The 12910-nt window shown below is 35.1% G+C and overlaps 3 protein-coding genes across 3 annotated transcripts in view; 2 read left to right on the top strand and 1 right to left on the bottom strand.

Annotated features, from left to right (window-relative positions):
- Positions 1-12910, bottom strand: part of LOC114718114 (uncharacterized) — a 25170-nt gene that overhangs the window by 10752 nt on the left and 1508 nt on the right. The window contains exon 2 of the mRNA XM_028903371.1: positions 12687-12694. The gene's annotated coding sequence lies outside the window, so the exon portion shown is untranslated. The remainder of the gene's footprint in view (positions 1-12686; positions 12695-12910) is intronic.
- On the top strand, positions 3443-7747 carry LOC114718113 (BAG family molecular chaperone regulator 1-like). Its single transcript, XM_028903369.1, has 4 exons — positions 3443-3838; positions 4183-4439; positions 6427-6573; positions 7249-7747. The coding sequence occupies exons 1-4, from the start codon at positions 3583-3585 to the stop codon at positions 7390-7392; spliced, it is 804 nt and encodes a 267-aa protein (XP_028759202.1). The 5' UTR covers positions 3443-3582; the 3' UTR covers positions 7393-7747.
- Positions 9433-11461, top strand: LOC114718109 (pentatricopeptide repeat-containing protein At4g21065). The gene has a single exon (XM_028903361.1). It carries the CDS (start codon positions 9437-9439, stop codon positions 11267-11269), a length of 1833 nt encoding a protein of 610 aa, XP_028759194.1. The 5' UTR covers positions 9433-9436; the 3' UTR covers positions 11270-11461.

The raw sequence follows: 12910 nt of genomic DNA on the forward strand, positions 1-12910 counted from the left end.
AACAAGAGGAGTACCAGGGAGTTGTATACTACCTCTGGTCCTATTTATAAGATCTCGTTTGTAGATTATAAATGAGATTTTATAATTATAACCGGAGGTCGTATAATCTTTCTTTTCTTTTTTTTTTTTAAGAAGTTGCTTCCCTAATTGCGAGAGAGATGTGAAGATTAACTTACTCAAAAATTAACGATTCTAGCAAACCAGACGATAAGAATTGCACCATTTTTCAGGAAGTCTAATTTCTCCTCCTTACCCACACCACAAGCCTCGATAAAAATTAGTTTCTGCTCTTAACAAATAGCACTCATTGTCCCAGCGGGGGAAAAAACTGATGTCCTATTTGTAAGCTAACTGAGGCTTGCTACAAATTGACACTGACTTCAACTTACAAATCAAGTGAAATGGTAATGATTTGTTTTTGAATGGCAATATATTTATATATTTAATTAGCAAAGTCATCAATTGGCAGTTTAAAACAAAAAAAAAAACTACAAACTCGTCAAACTAGTTGCATATAAATAAATAATAATTCAGGATGTGAAGCAATCATGTAGATGAATTTTGATTGGATAGCCAACTAATCCTACCCAACGGGTGCTCTCGTATATTAAATGGATGGCATGGTTCATGGATTCGTTTTTTTTCTGTTAATATTGGGTCCGTTTGGATCAGCGATTGAAAAAGTAGCTTATTGAAAAAGTAGCTTATGAAAAAGTGAGATTGGTAAAAGTTAAATTGGATAAGCTGAATTGTGTTTGGATTAGAGTTTAGAAAAACTAGTTTGTAAAAGTGAGATTGGTAAAAACTTGTTTGGATTATAGTTAAGTAAAAGTAAATTTGGTTGTAAAATGACCAAAATGAGTATGAGTTCTAATACGTAATGGAACATGATAAAAAAATAATTTCATATAATATAATAAAATTAAAATAATTTATTATGAAGAAGTCAATTTTAATGAGTGAATTAAATTTTAAAATTTTAAAGAAATCATAAAAAATATTTTAAATATAAAGTGAAACATGATAAAAAAAAAGTTTCAGAACTTGAATATTTCCTTATAAGGTTATGAATGACTATTATTGCACAAACCATGTATACTATATACACTTGTATTTGGAAGTCGTAACTAAGCCTATTTCGTAAGATTTAAAATGAACAATAATGAAGTGATAATTAATTTAATTAATTTTTTTAAATATTCACATATTAATTATTTAGTTCTTATATTAATAATTAGTGTATATATATTATATTAATATGAAAATTTCGATGCTTATATTTTGTACTAGAAAGAATATAAGTCTAAGTTTGAATATAATATAGTGTAATATGATTTAAGATAAATTCTTTTAAAGGCATGGGCTCCGACTTTTTTTATTATAAATCTTCTCTCTCTACTTTTCCAAAAGTCATAAGCTTCAAAAAGTAGCTTATGGCTTATGATGGCTTTTCATCCAAAAGCTCAATTGTTCCAACGCCATCACAAACACGCCAATTTTTATCCTACCTGCACAATCGTACGTTTTGGCTCAATAAGCTACTTTTCTCCCACTGAAACACTGAAACAAACAGGCCCATTATACTCGTCCGCTCTTTAATATATGACTCAATTATTGAGTTAGTTTTAATCTTAAATATAAGATTAATTTTTCATATTTATCAATTTTTTCTAAATTATCTCTATAGATATTCTCTCGACAATAATCAAGTAAAAGAGGGAAATGAGTATTAAAGAAGATAATTATGATATTTTAAAAAAAATTATCATATTTTTTATAATTAACTAACTTACCTAATTTTTTTAATCTAATCAAATTAATTAAATAAATTTTATATTGAGTAAAGGGAGAGGATATACGTTTCGTTTTCATTGGTAGGCAGGCGACATGTGAACCGGAACATGTTTGCAAGCGAAGATAAGTGGGCCCCATGAGGCTGATGTGATAGGAGTATTTCAGATCCGTGAACCAATCCTGGCCGTTGGTTGGAGGTCAAAGTCAACTGATCGTAGGGTCCTGCGTGGTTTGTGATTATTGATTGGCCCCGTGCTTTTGCTTGGGCTACCTCTAATCTTTGTTAAAGCAGATAGATGACGCTTAACAACCAGTGATTAATACCAGTAATACTATTTAATTGGGATTAAGGAATCTCATTAAACTTTTGACTATATGAAGGGCTTAGTGTTGCTTGCATGTTGGATTTTAGTCGTCACTTCTTAGAATTTAATTTTTAATTTTTTAATTTAGTTCTCCTTCAGTTTTACAAAAGTCAAGCAAACATGTTTGGTTAATGCATTTAATTATAATTTTAATCTATTTAAGAATTTTCAAAACATAAATATTTATCCTTAGCATCTCAACGCTGATGAATAATTGAAATTATTTTCATCAGACAATTCAGAAGGTCGAAATACTTTAATAATAAAGATGTAGATATAAATATTACACATATTAGATATAACAACTATGTTAGCCATGAAATGCTCCATTCAGTTTTAAATATGAGAGTTACTCAAATTTCTTGTATTTATTTAAAATGTAGGATCTCAATCCATTCGGTTTTTAAAATTTAAATTTTTTCCAAACTATTTTTATTAGTTGCATATATGAAATGGAGGTTCTATTAACATGAAAATGATTAGGGGTATTTAAAAAAATTAATGCACATTTAACACAAACAATTAATTTAATTTATTTTTTTAAAAATATTTTAAATTAATTATTTAACTTTTATATTTAATATTGAATAGAGTATATATATTTTAAATATTAAAAACTTTATCCACGGGGAAATTCAAACCCACCAAAGGCGATATTTTATGTAATACTCCTTTAGTCCTATTTATATGACAGAAAGAGAAGAGATTCTTTGGTCCTATTTATAAGGTACTGAGAGAAAATTTTAGTATGAATGTACAATTTTACCCCTCATTTATTATTATGTTGATTTTATTTACATGAAGTATAATAAATATTAAATATGAATAAAATTAAAAAATTATTAAATTTTAAATAAAAATTAATAAAATTTAAAGTTTTTTTTTAACCTGTATAAAATACACTAAAAATGTCTTATAAACAGGCCTTATGCGAGTAAATTAAAAATCTTCACTGCGTTGGTCCCTTATCCATAAATTTCAGGGAAGACCTGCAATTTATGGTCCAATGATGATTCTCCACGTATCCAAATGAGCACGCTTAAAGTAAGCAACAAGGCCATGTGTCTTTCCTCTCGGATTTGGATGCTTCCTTGAGCTGTCGGCAAACTCCCTCCTGCTTAGCTGTCACTGCACACTATCAAACGAACCCCAACACGTGGCACACCTCTCATTGGTCCAAGATTCTCCCCTCATACTCCCCATCAACACGATGCATTTCCCCACTTCGCCTGCACTATAAAAGCCCCACACACCCAACATTACGGCTTGATAGTGTCGGCAGATCAATGCAACGTTCTCCGCTCATGCCTTTAGAGATATTTTCTCTCATCTTCCCGAGAAAACGGTCTCCTTCCTTCTCTCTCGCTTTTTTGTTTTATTTTTACACGCTTCGAGACGTTTTCCCGGGAAAATTGAGTTCAAAATGATGAGGAATAGACCGAATGGGTATGGTAGAACGGCCAGTGGTAGCTCCACAACGATGAGGACGCCGGCGCCGTCGTCGTCTTCGTCGTCGTATACTTCTAGAGACGAAGATGCTGAGTGGGAAATGAGGCCTGGAGGAATGTTGGTACAGAAAAGAAGTGAAAAACCAGAAGCTCCCGTGCCGAATTTGCGGCTTCGGATTGCGTATGGTGCTCTACGATACGAGATCTCAGTTAGTTCCATAGTGACATTTGGTAAGACGAGCCCTGGATCTAGAATCGCCATTGTTGTATTTTCATTTTCTGTTTGGCTGCTGAGAAAATTTAGTTGGGTGGCGCTGGCTAGCAATTGCGTTGTAATGTCGAAATTGAGTTCGGTGGTGAGTTCAATAGCATCATCATTAACAATGCTACGTGCCTACGTAGCATTGCATGGCGTATTTATTAATTTTCTCTTTTCATCTTGGCTAGTCATGACGGAAATGATGACAAAAGTATTCATAATTTTAGATGGAAGTGCGGCCACTATCTTTCGCATTTGATGCAATGATTTGGCATTTGTGATGGAAACTGAGAAAGAAAAATGTGAAACTTAACAGGGGAGGTGAAGAAGCTACTAACGGAGCAGACAGGGTTACAGGCCGGTGAACAGAGACTTGTTTTCCGAGGGAAGGAGAGAGAAAATGGAGAATACGTGGACATGTGCGGAGTGAAAGACCGTTCAAAAATCGTTCTAATTCAGGACCCGGCCAGCATTGAGCGTCGCTTCCTTGAAATGCGTAGGAATGCTAAGATCCAGGGTGCCCGTCGCGCCATTTCGGACGTGTCTACAGAAGTCGACAAGCTGGCGGAGCAGGTAAACCTCACTGCCTTTTGTTTTGGTCGATACTTGTGTTTTTCACGTTTAATTATTTTATTACGTCTATTTTAGTTAGTACGCGATGAGGCCTTAGAAGCATTCACAGCTAGGGAGACGGAGAGCATAACAGTTCAACTTAGAAATTTGTGGTTTCATGCGCTCAAATACGTAGAAATTTGCAGGATTTGAATTCGAACCTTTTGAAGAAAGACAGAAATTAGACTTGCAGCCTGTTCGTAATCAAATGCTTGATGTAAATATTGGATGTCCAAATCTCGATCTCGAGCATCAAGTTACTCCTGAGTGGGGTTATTAAGCGAGCATAGGGTTGCAAACTCGGCATAATTTCAGTTTAGGGAGAGCGAACGAGGCACATCTCACAGTCCGCTATTTTTGAACCCAGCGTTCCTTTCTTTAGTAGCTGATTTCTGATACGCAGACGATCTGTAATCTATTGGCTCAGATTCAGATGCCCCTGGACCACACTGAGAGTTTCAGGGAATCTGAATTTTTCTTGTCAAGTGGACTATATGGTGAAGGCAAATATTGGCCTTTCCCATTCATCCTTCCGTTTTTGCATCAATTCTGTGCCTTCATTTTCATCTTTTCCGAGTAAGTGACAAATTTTCTTAGGTAGATAACGTGCTCCACGTCATGGTTTTTGGCCTTTTTACCTCGTCATTTATTAACCGTATTCATGAGTGAGGGTCAGATAGAATATATGCAGCTTTAATTTAGTGGAATCCTTGCACATATTGCGGAATACTCATTTGTCAGTCTAGTCCATGACTATACCTAAATATTGCGTTGGTGTTAGAAGTTTGAATGTGAACCACTTTTTGGTTCGTTTTTCTTTTAAGCTGGGTGGCTGAAACCTATAACAATGCCTTGGAAATTTGAGTCAAATTTAAGTTTCATCCCGGAGTACAAGTCTGTAGTGTTCGAATGATTTGAGCACTTGCTCTGCTCGTTTCATCATGTTCTGCAATTTTACACGATGTAGGTTTCATTTGTCAGAATGTCCAAATACTTTGAACTGTAGTGAGTGGAAACTGGGAGACATGCAAAATAATTGGTTGCCAAATTGTAGTACGTTTGTTCGGTCCCCTGGAATGTGAGCCCCCCTAATAGAGATGATTCATTTCCTTTGTACTCACTCTCAATAAGATTAATTGAAATTTAATTGAAGTAGCCAATGTTCAATGAGACAAATGTCTCGATGGGCACTTTAAATTGCTATAGTTGCTTATAAAATTTTATCAGTACAAAAAGGATCCTGCTTTAAAGTAAGCCTGTTTGAGTCTGCCTTACTCTAACAACTTAATATCTCAATTGTTAACGGAGTACACTGGTGAACATTTTGCTGTCCAAGCCCATGAGTTCAGGTTCGCATAGCGTCTTATGAAAAGTGATGTTATAACTGCATTACAATGTAAATCTTGTTAATTGCAGGAAGAGATAGTTTAAGTTACGACTAAGTACTAACCTTTAATTTTCGTAGAACATATTGCCTTCAGACCTCAGTATCCTTTAGCGTTGGGTCCGATCCTGTGAGCAATTGTATGACACCCTGCCTTTGCTTCTAACTCAACTGATTAATTAACATGGTGGGATTACTCAGCAACGCACAAGCGCATAATCCTTTTTGGGATCATGGCATGCTCTGATCTATCCTAATTATTGTGCTGTCCTGTCCTTCCCGATTAGCAAGAGACTATAGGCAAAAAAAAAAAAAAACAAACAAAAAAACACAAAAAGGCAAGAGATGGACTATAACAGTCTAGCCAATTTTAGCTTCAATTATATATTCTTCTCAACGCGTATGTTCAAATCCTCTTCTAGGTTTCATTCTTCATTACCATTTGAATGATCACTTATATAACGCGGTATAGTCTGAGAGTGCCAAGTTAATTGCTAATTGTAAGTGCTGGCCGATTTCCCCCTCTCTAGTAGAGGAAATAATAATGCATTTTTCATTTTATAGGTCTCCGCAATTGAAAAGTCTGTTTCCAATGGAGTCAAGGTACCAGAACTTCAGATCACAACACTAATTGAAATGCTTATGAGACAAGCAATTAAACTAGAAAGCATTCAAGCAGAAGGAGATGCTTCTGTGCAGAAAAATTTGCAGGTAATTACCACCTCAAATTCTGTAACCTCAATTGAAGTTTCATCAGCCTCTCCAGTAAAATTGACTAATCAATACTAATTGAAATGCTTATGAGACAAGCAATTAAATACAAGCTACTGTATGTATGGTTCAGTTAAGCAGCTCTAGAGAAAGGCTCATGTTCAACCCTATTTGCCCTCACAGATGGAAATGACCAACTTAACCTTCATAATGGCTATTCGCTCGACATTCTTACCCTTACCTCCATTGGGTCAGGCGATGCATGTATACATATTCCTTTTGCCATTAAAGTGCATGTATAGTTTATAAGTCCAGATAACCCATAAACCTAAAGCCATGCATTTCCGGAAACGGGCTTTCCAACTATTTTTCCCGCAAGTATGACTTGCCATGGGTTATTAATAAGATCAAGAGAAATCCCTGTAAGAGGGCTAATAGGCATATGATGATTTTCTTATGAGCAGTTAAGATTTACATAAACAATGAGCTAATTAATAACTCCTTATAGATACAGTTCTCTTAACTCTATCATCAACAATTGTCCACTTTACCTTCTAACGTACTAGAAAGACGCGCTCAAATGGAGCTGGATCCATCAAGTTCTCTTCACTTTATCAACATTGTAGGGAATATTAAATCAAACTATAAGGCTAAATCTGATGGCTGCATTTCCAGGGCAAGAGAGTACAGAAATGTGTAGAAACCCTTGATGTGCTGAAGATATCTAATGCACGAACAAAGCCTGTTGTTCTCACGACAAAGTGGGAGACCTTTGAACCTCCTCCCTCCACCCCCACCCAATGGGAATTATTCGATTGATCACTCTCTTTCATTTCCCTTTGTCTTTGCGCGTCCATATTATTCAATCTTGTTATGATCTTAAAGAACTAAGCTTCTGTCCAAAAGGTACTGTATACTTCAAAGTACAGTCTCAACGGCAGCTGAACATGTGAATATGTCCATTTTTGTTGGTGTTAAATTTGTTTTTATCACTTCAAGTTTGGTGATTGCTTCGTCAAATTCCATGTTGGGGAACATGGAATGTATATTCTTCATGTATTTTGTAATTGAGTGGTTGGAATATAACAGCTCAGCTCTAGTGTGAGTTTCTTGTAACTGTAACTTTATATGTTCCATTCTTTAAGGAACGTGTCTCGGAACCTTCTTTTATCAATTGTTACACGGATTTATAATTGTACCAACTGACGGTTAGCAATGAATACCATATACCGCATCGTTAAGTTGAATTTTATCGTCATTATTAAATTTGGATTCGATTCTTTCGAAAATGTTTTGTCAAGTTTATCTTTCTGCACGCATTCACATGCTTTCCCAAAGATGAAGAACAAACATGCGCCTCCAAAAGCATTTCATCTCATTGGATTTACCGTGTCTCTATCTAATTGATCTGCACCGCCGTGGCCTTGGGTGAAGGACATTTCATCACTAACCAATAATTATTCTGCTGTCACAAATGATGCTGCAATCCAAAACTTCTGTCTGGTTTTTTTGACTTTATATTAGAGAACAAGGACAAGTCCCATTCTTTATTTTGTTTTCAATCTGGCCCCTGCGATGATCCATCAACAGGATTGAAAAAGATGAGGGATGCATAATACTTACAATGAATCCAACCACACAGCTAAAGCCTTTGGTTAATGGATAACTATAAGTACAATCATTCAAATCTCGACATCAACAACATAAATGGCACATTTAATGCATTCAAAGAGAACTATCGGAAATAATAAAAAAAAGAAGAAAGAACCATATGCAATTAATTTTGGGATAAGACGGTTAGATATTACTAAGTATACATAAAAAGATACCCAATACCCCAAAGCTTTTTTTGTTGTTCTCATTTACTCCCTCTGTTCCTTATTATAAGAGACAAATAACCGAAGTACGTTGATAAAAAAAACAGTTAAAATTAGTTAAGAACAATTAATGTGTAAAAAGTATAATTTTTTTTCCAAAAATGCCCTCATTAATAAGGAGAGAGAGCATGAGAGAGAACAATTAAATTATTAAAAGAAAGAGAAGTGGGAGGGAGAGAGAGTGTGAGTTGGAGATAATAAATATGGGTAAAATAGTAAATCAACACAAAAAAGTAGAGACAACTTGTAAGTGTCTCTTATATATAGGAACATGCCATAAGCATCAAATGTCTCTTATAATAAGGAACGGAGGGAGTATCTTGAAAGAAAAATCACAATTAAAGATCCTGGAATTTGAAAAACACAGATAAGGACCCGTGAGAACTTCACTATGAGTTTTGATAACTTGTCAAAAGCTAATAGTGAAGTTCTCACGGGTTTTTATCTATGTTTTTTAAATTAAAAATTTTTTTTTTGCGATTTTTTCTATCGTAAAAGTTTTTTTTGCAGTAAAAATATCCTAACTTTTATTTCTCGTTAAATTATGTGACTTGATTGGTATTTTTAATGATCAAACTTAATTATAAATAATAATTCAGAATAAAAATATTATGAGATAAAACATTCATGACATATAAGGGTTAAAAAAACATTTTCAGCTGTTGAGCTCTTCCGTTATTTAACACCTCGTCCCATTAATTTTTTGCAGTGTTACTCTTTCCTGGCTATTGCTGCTGTAATAGCCGCGCTTCTCTGGCGCCAATCGCCATTGTTTTCATATGTGGGTGGAGAATCGCGACATTACTTCTTTTCTGTATAATCAGTTTAATTATCGGTCGCAGATGTTGTTGTCACATGTGATTCAACTTAGCCAATGCTCTAGATTCTCTACTTGCTATTTCGCTGTGGTTATCACTGTAATTTAATGTTCAATTCAAAGTAGAAATTCCCTCTAAGCCTTTTTATCCTACAAATACAAGCTTCGAATGCGCTCAAAGTTTTCCTCGTTGTTGACTTACAATCCCAGAAACCACTCATGCTTCTTCTCAAGCTCCTTATCAGCTTCTCCCGAAAACACAATACTAAATATTCTCAGGAAGTGTATTAATCTTTTGCAACTATGTGCTTCTTCCTGTTATAAACTGAGGCAGATCCATGCATTTTCCATTAGGCATGGTGTCTCAATCGAAGACCCTGATATGGGCAAGCATCTTATCTTCACTAGTGTGTCCCTTTCTGTATCCATGTCCTATGCTGCTCGCATTTTTTCCCAAATGCAGAATCCCAACATATTTACTTGGAACACCATGATTAGAGGCTATGCTGAAAGTGAAAACCCAAGGCCTGCAATTTATTTGTACCGAGAGATGCACGCTTCTTCTGTTGAACCTGACACCCACACTTACCCTTTTCTTCTTAAGGCTGTTTCTAAGTCAGCCAATTTCAGAGAGGGTGAAGTGATACATGCTGTTACTATAAGAAATGGTTTTGAGACGTTGCTTTTTGTTCAGAACACTTTGCTTCATGTGTATGCTGCTTGTGGGGAAACAGAGAGTGCACACCAGATGTTTGCGTTAATGACACAGAGGGATCTTGTGGCGTGGAATTCTGTGATAAATGGGTTTGCTCTCAATGGAAGGCCCAATGAGGCTCTGACTCTGTTCAGAGAAATGAGTTTAGAGGGTGTGGAGCCGGATGGGTTCACTATGGTTAGCTTGTTGTCTGTCTGTGCTGAGATAGGAGCTCTGGAGCTAGGCAGGAGGATCCATGTATACATGTGGAAGGTAGGTTTGCTAGAGAATTTGCATGCTAGTAATGCGCTACTGGACTTCTATGCAAAATGTGGGAGCATTAGAGAGGCCCAGAAAGTGTTCAATGAGATGCGTGACAAGAACGTGGTTTCTTGGACATCTTTGATAGTTGGTTTAGCTGTTAATGGATTTGCAGAAGAAGCAATCGAGCTCTTCAAAGAGCTGGAAAGACAAGGACTAGTGCCCAGTGAGATAACCTTTGTTGGTGTCTTGTATGCTTGCAGTCACTGTGGCATGTTGGATGAAGGATTCAATTACTTCAAAAGGATGAAACAGGAATATGGTATTGAGCCAAGGATAGAACACCATGGTTGCATGGTAGATTTGTTGGCGAGGGCTGGTTTGGTGAAACAAGCCTATGAGTATATTCAAGATATGCCATTACGGCCTAATGCAGTTATTTGGAGGACACTATTAGGAGCTAGCACAATACATAGACAATTGGATCTAGCGAAAATAGCAAGATCTCACCTTTCAGATTTAGAGCCAAATCATAGTGGAGATTATGTTCTCCTCTCCAATCTTTATGCCTCTGAACGTCGTTGGTCAGATGTTCAGATGGTGCGGAGGTCAATGTTGAATGATGGTGTTAGGAAAAACCCTGGCTTTAGTCTGGTTGAGTTGGGAAATCGTGTCTATGAATTTACCATGGGCGACCGATCTCATCCTCAAAGTGAGGATGTTTATGAGATGCTCGAGAAGATCACAGAATTGTTGAAGCCAGAAGGGTATGTACCTCACACTGCAAATGTGCTGGCAGACATAGAAGAAGAGGAGAAAGAACAAGCTTTGTCTTATCACAGTGAAAAAGTTGCAATTGCTTTTATGCTCTTAAATACCACACAAGGGACCCCAATAAGGGTTCTCAAGAATTTGAGAGTTTGTGCAGATTGTCATATGGCTATTAAACTCATATCAAAGGTTTATAACAGAGAAATTGTTATAAGAGATAATAGTCGCTTCCACCATTTCAGCGGTGGTTCATGTTCCTGTAAGGATTATTGGTAATATAAGGAAATATGGGGACTTGACAGCCATTTATTTGTTGTCCTGTGTCAAGAGCTCTATTGGTTTTGAGGTTTTACATGTATCTCGGAATTGTTCATGAGAAATTTTGAAATTTCTTTAAAAATCACTTTTTCTGTATTTAGTCTACTTCTGATTTGTCCATATATCAGGTGTTTCTGATTCAATAATATGTTCCCTTTGTATGGTAGAGAGCTTTTCTCTTATTAATGAATAAATTTTTAATTAATAACTAAGATCTGCCTTATCTGCTATACTTTTGCAGTTGAATGGGTGAAGTTTATGTGCAAGTGTATCAATCTTATTTTGTCAGGGCCCCCTGAAATTGCAAAACACTAGCAGAAAATCTAGGATTTCATATTTTCATTTGATCTTGTGATTCTTGTCTTTCTGGTTTTAGAGTAGACTGTGATTTTCTGGTCCTCTTTAGTTTTGTACTGCATTGAGAAATGTAAAGGATACTTTGGCAAACATTATATCAGATAATTCCTCCATGATTTTTGATGATGCTCAATTGCGGAGAATAAAAATTTTAACACTATATATTTTTTTTCTTTTGGGATCGTAACCAACAGTCACATACAACCTTAAAGGTAAGATTTAAATAAAGAATGCATCAATCTAAAAATAAACAGAGTTATTAAAACAAATCTCATGGACTTATGGACTTTTTATTTTAAAAAAAATAAAGATGGTATCGTTTGGGCTCAATAAAATTATATATATAGCCCAACCTGGTCAATATTTACCAAAACTCTTGATTGGATTGGCTAAGGTCTGTTTGGTACGAGAAAAAAAAAAGAAAGAGAAATTTTAATAAACAAAATTTAAATATTAAAAGAAATGGGGTTAAAATATCTTTTAATTGAATTTTATTATTATTTTTATCTCACATCTTCTTTTTATTAAAATTTTAAAGCCCTATTTTTTAAAATTTTTAAATCGAATTCATTAAAATTTTTTATCTCCTTCATACCAAATATAAGGTAGGGGATTGATTCACTGATTTATTTGTCCTAACTGATCGACTTAGGTTGGGTTTTCATATCAAACGACTATAACATGATGCAACAGATGGAAATAAAACAGCAAACCAAGACCGAAGACTCAAAATGAAACCAGACCTATCATATTGGGAGCAATAACGCTGTCCAAAAATCTCATGGACACGATATTATACACACACATATCACAAAATGAATTTTCATGTTTTATGTAAAGCCTGGAGAATAATGACTAGTGATAGATTTTACGTTTTATACTAAATATCAAAATTGATATTCTTTTATTTTCTACAAAGCATTTCCTGTAGATTCATTAAATTATATAAAATTCATTATTTCTTTTTGTTATTTATGTTCAAATCCAACAATATTTTTAAATAAAGACACAGAAATTATGTTACATCTTCTTCTTCTTTTTTTAAGAACTATTTTATTATATTTTTATCCACCTAAATTTTGAGGCCCAATTAGGAACGACCCAAGAGAAAGCAAGAATAAAGACAGCGACTATAAAATTATGTTACCCGCCAGCAATCAAAGAAGTTGGCGCGCAATAATCGAACGCGCACTTGTTGAAGTTTAAAATTAGAGTGAAATTTGAATTCTAAATTCCTCATGC

The sequence above is a fragment of the Neltuma alba genome, unplaced genomic scaffold (genome assembly GCF_004799145.2).
Source record: "Neltuma alba isolate B1F8T4 unplaced genomic scaffold, ASM479914v2 tig00011812_pilon, whole genome shotgun sequence".
NCBI lineage: Eukaryota > Viridiplantae > Streptophyta > Magnoliopsida > Fabales > Fabaceae > Neltuma > Neltuma alba.

Excerpts from the sequence above, each read along its gene's own strand:
- LOC114718113 (XM_028903369.1), top strand. The coding sequence starts at position 3,583 with ATGATGAGGAATAGACCGAATGGGTATGGTAGAACGGCCAGTGGTAGC. Across the intron at positions 3,839-4,182 it reads TAGTTCCATAGTGACATTTG|GGGAGGTGAAGAAGCTACTA; the intron begins GTAAGACGAGCC and ends GAAACTTAACAG. Across the intron at positions 4,440-6,426 it reads TCGACAAGCTGGCGGAGCAG|GTCTCCGCAATTGAAAAGTC; the intron begins GTAAACCTCACT and ends TTCATTTTATAG.
- LOC114718109 (XM_028903361.1), top strand. The coding sequence starts at position 9,437 with ATGCGCTCAAAGTTTTCCTCGTTGTTGACTTACAATCCCAGAAACCAC.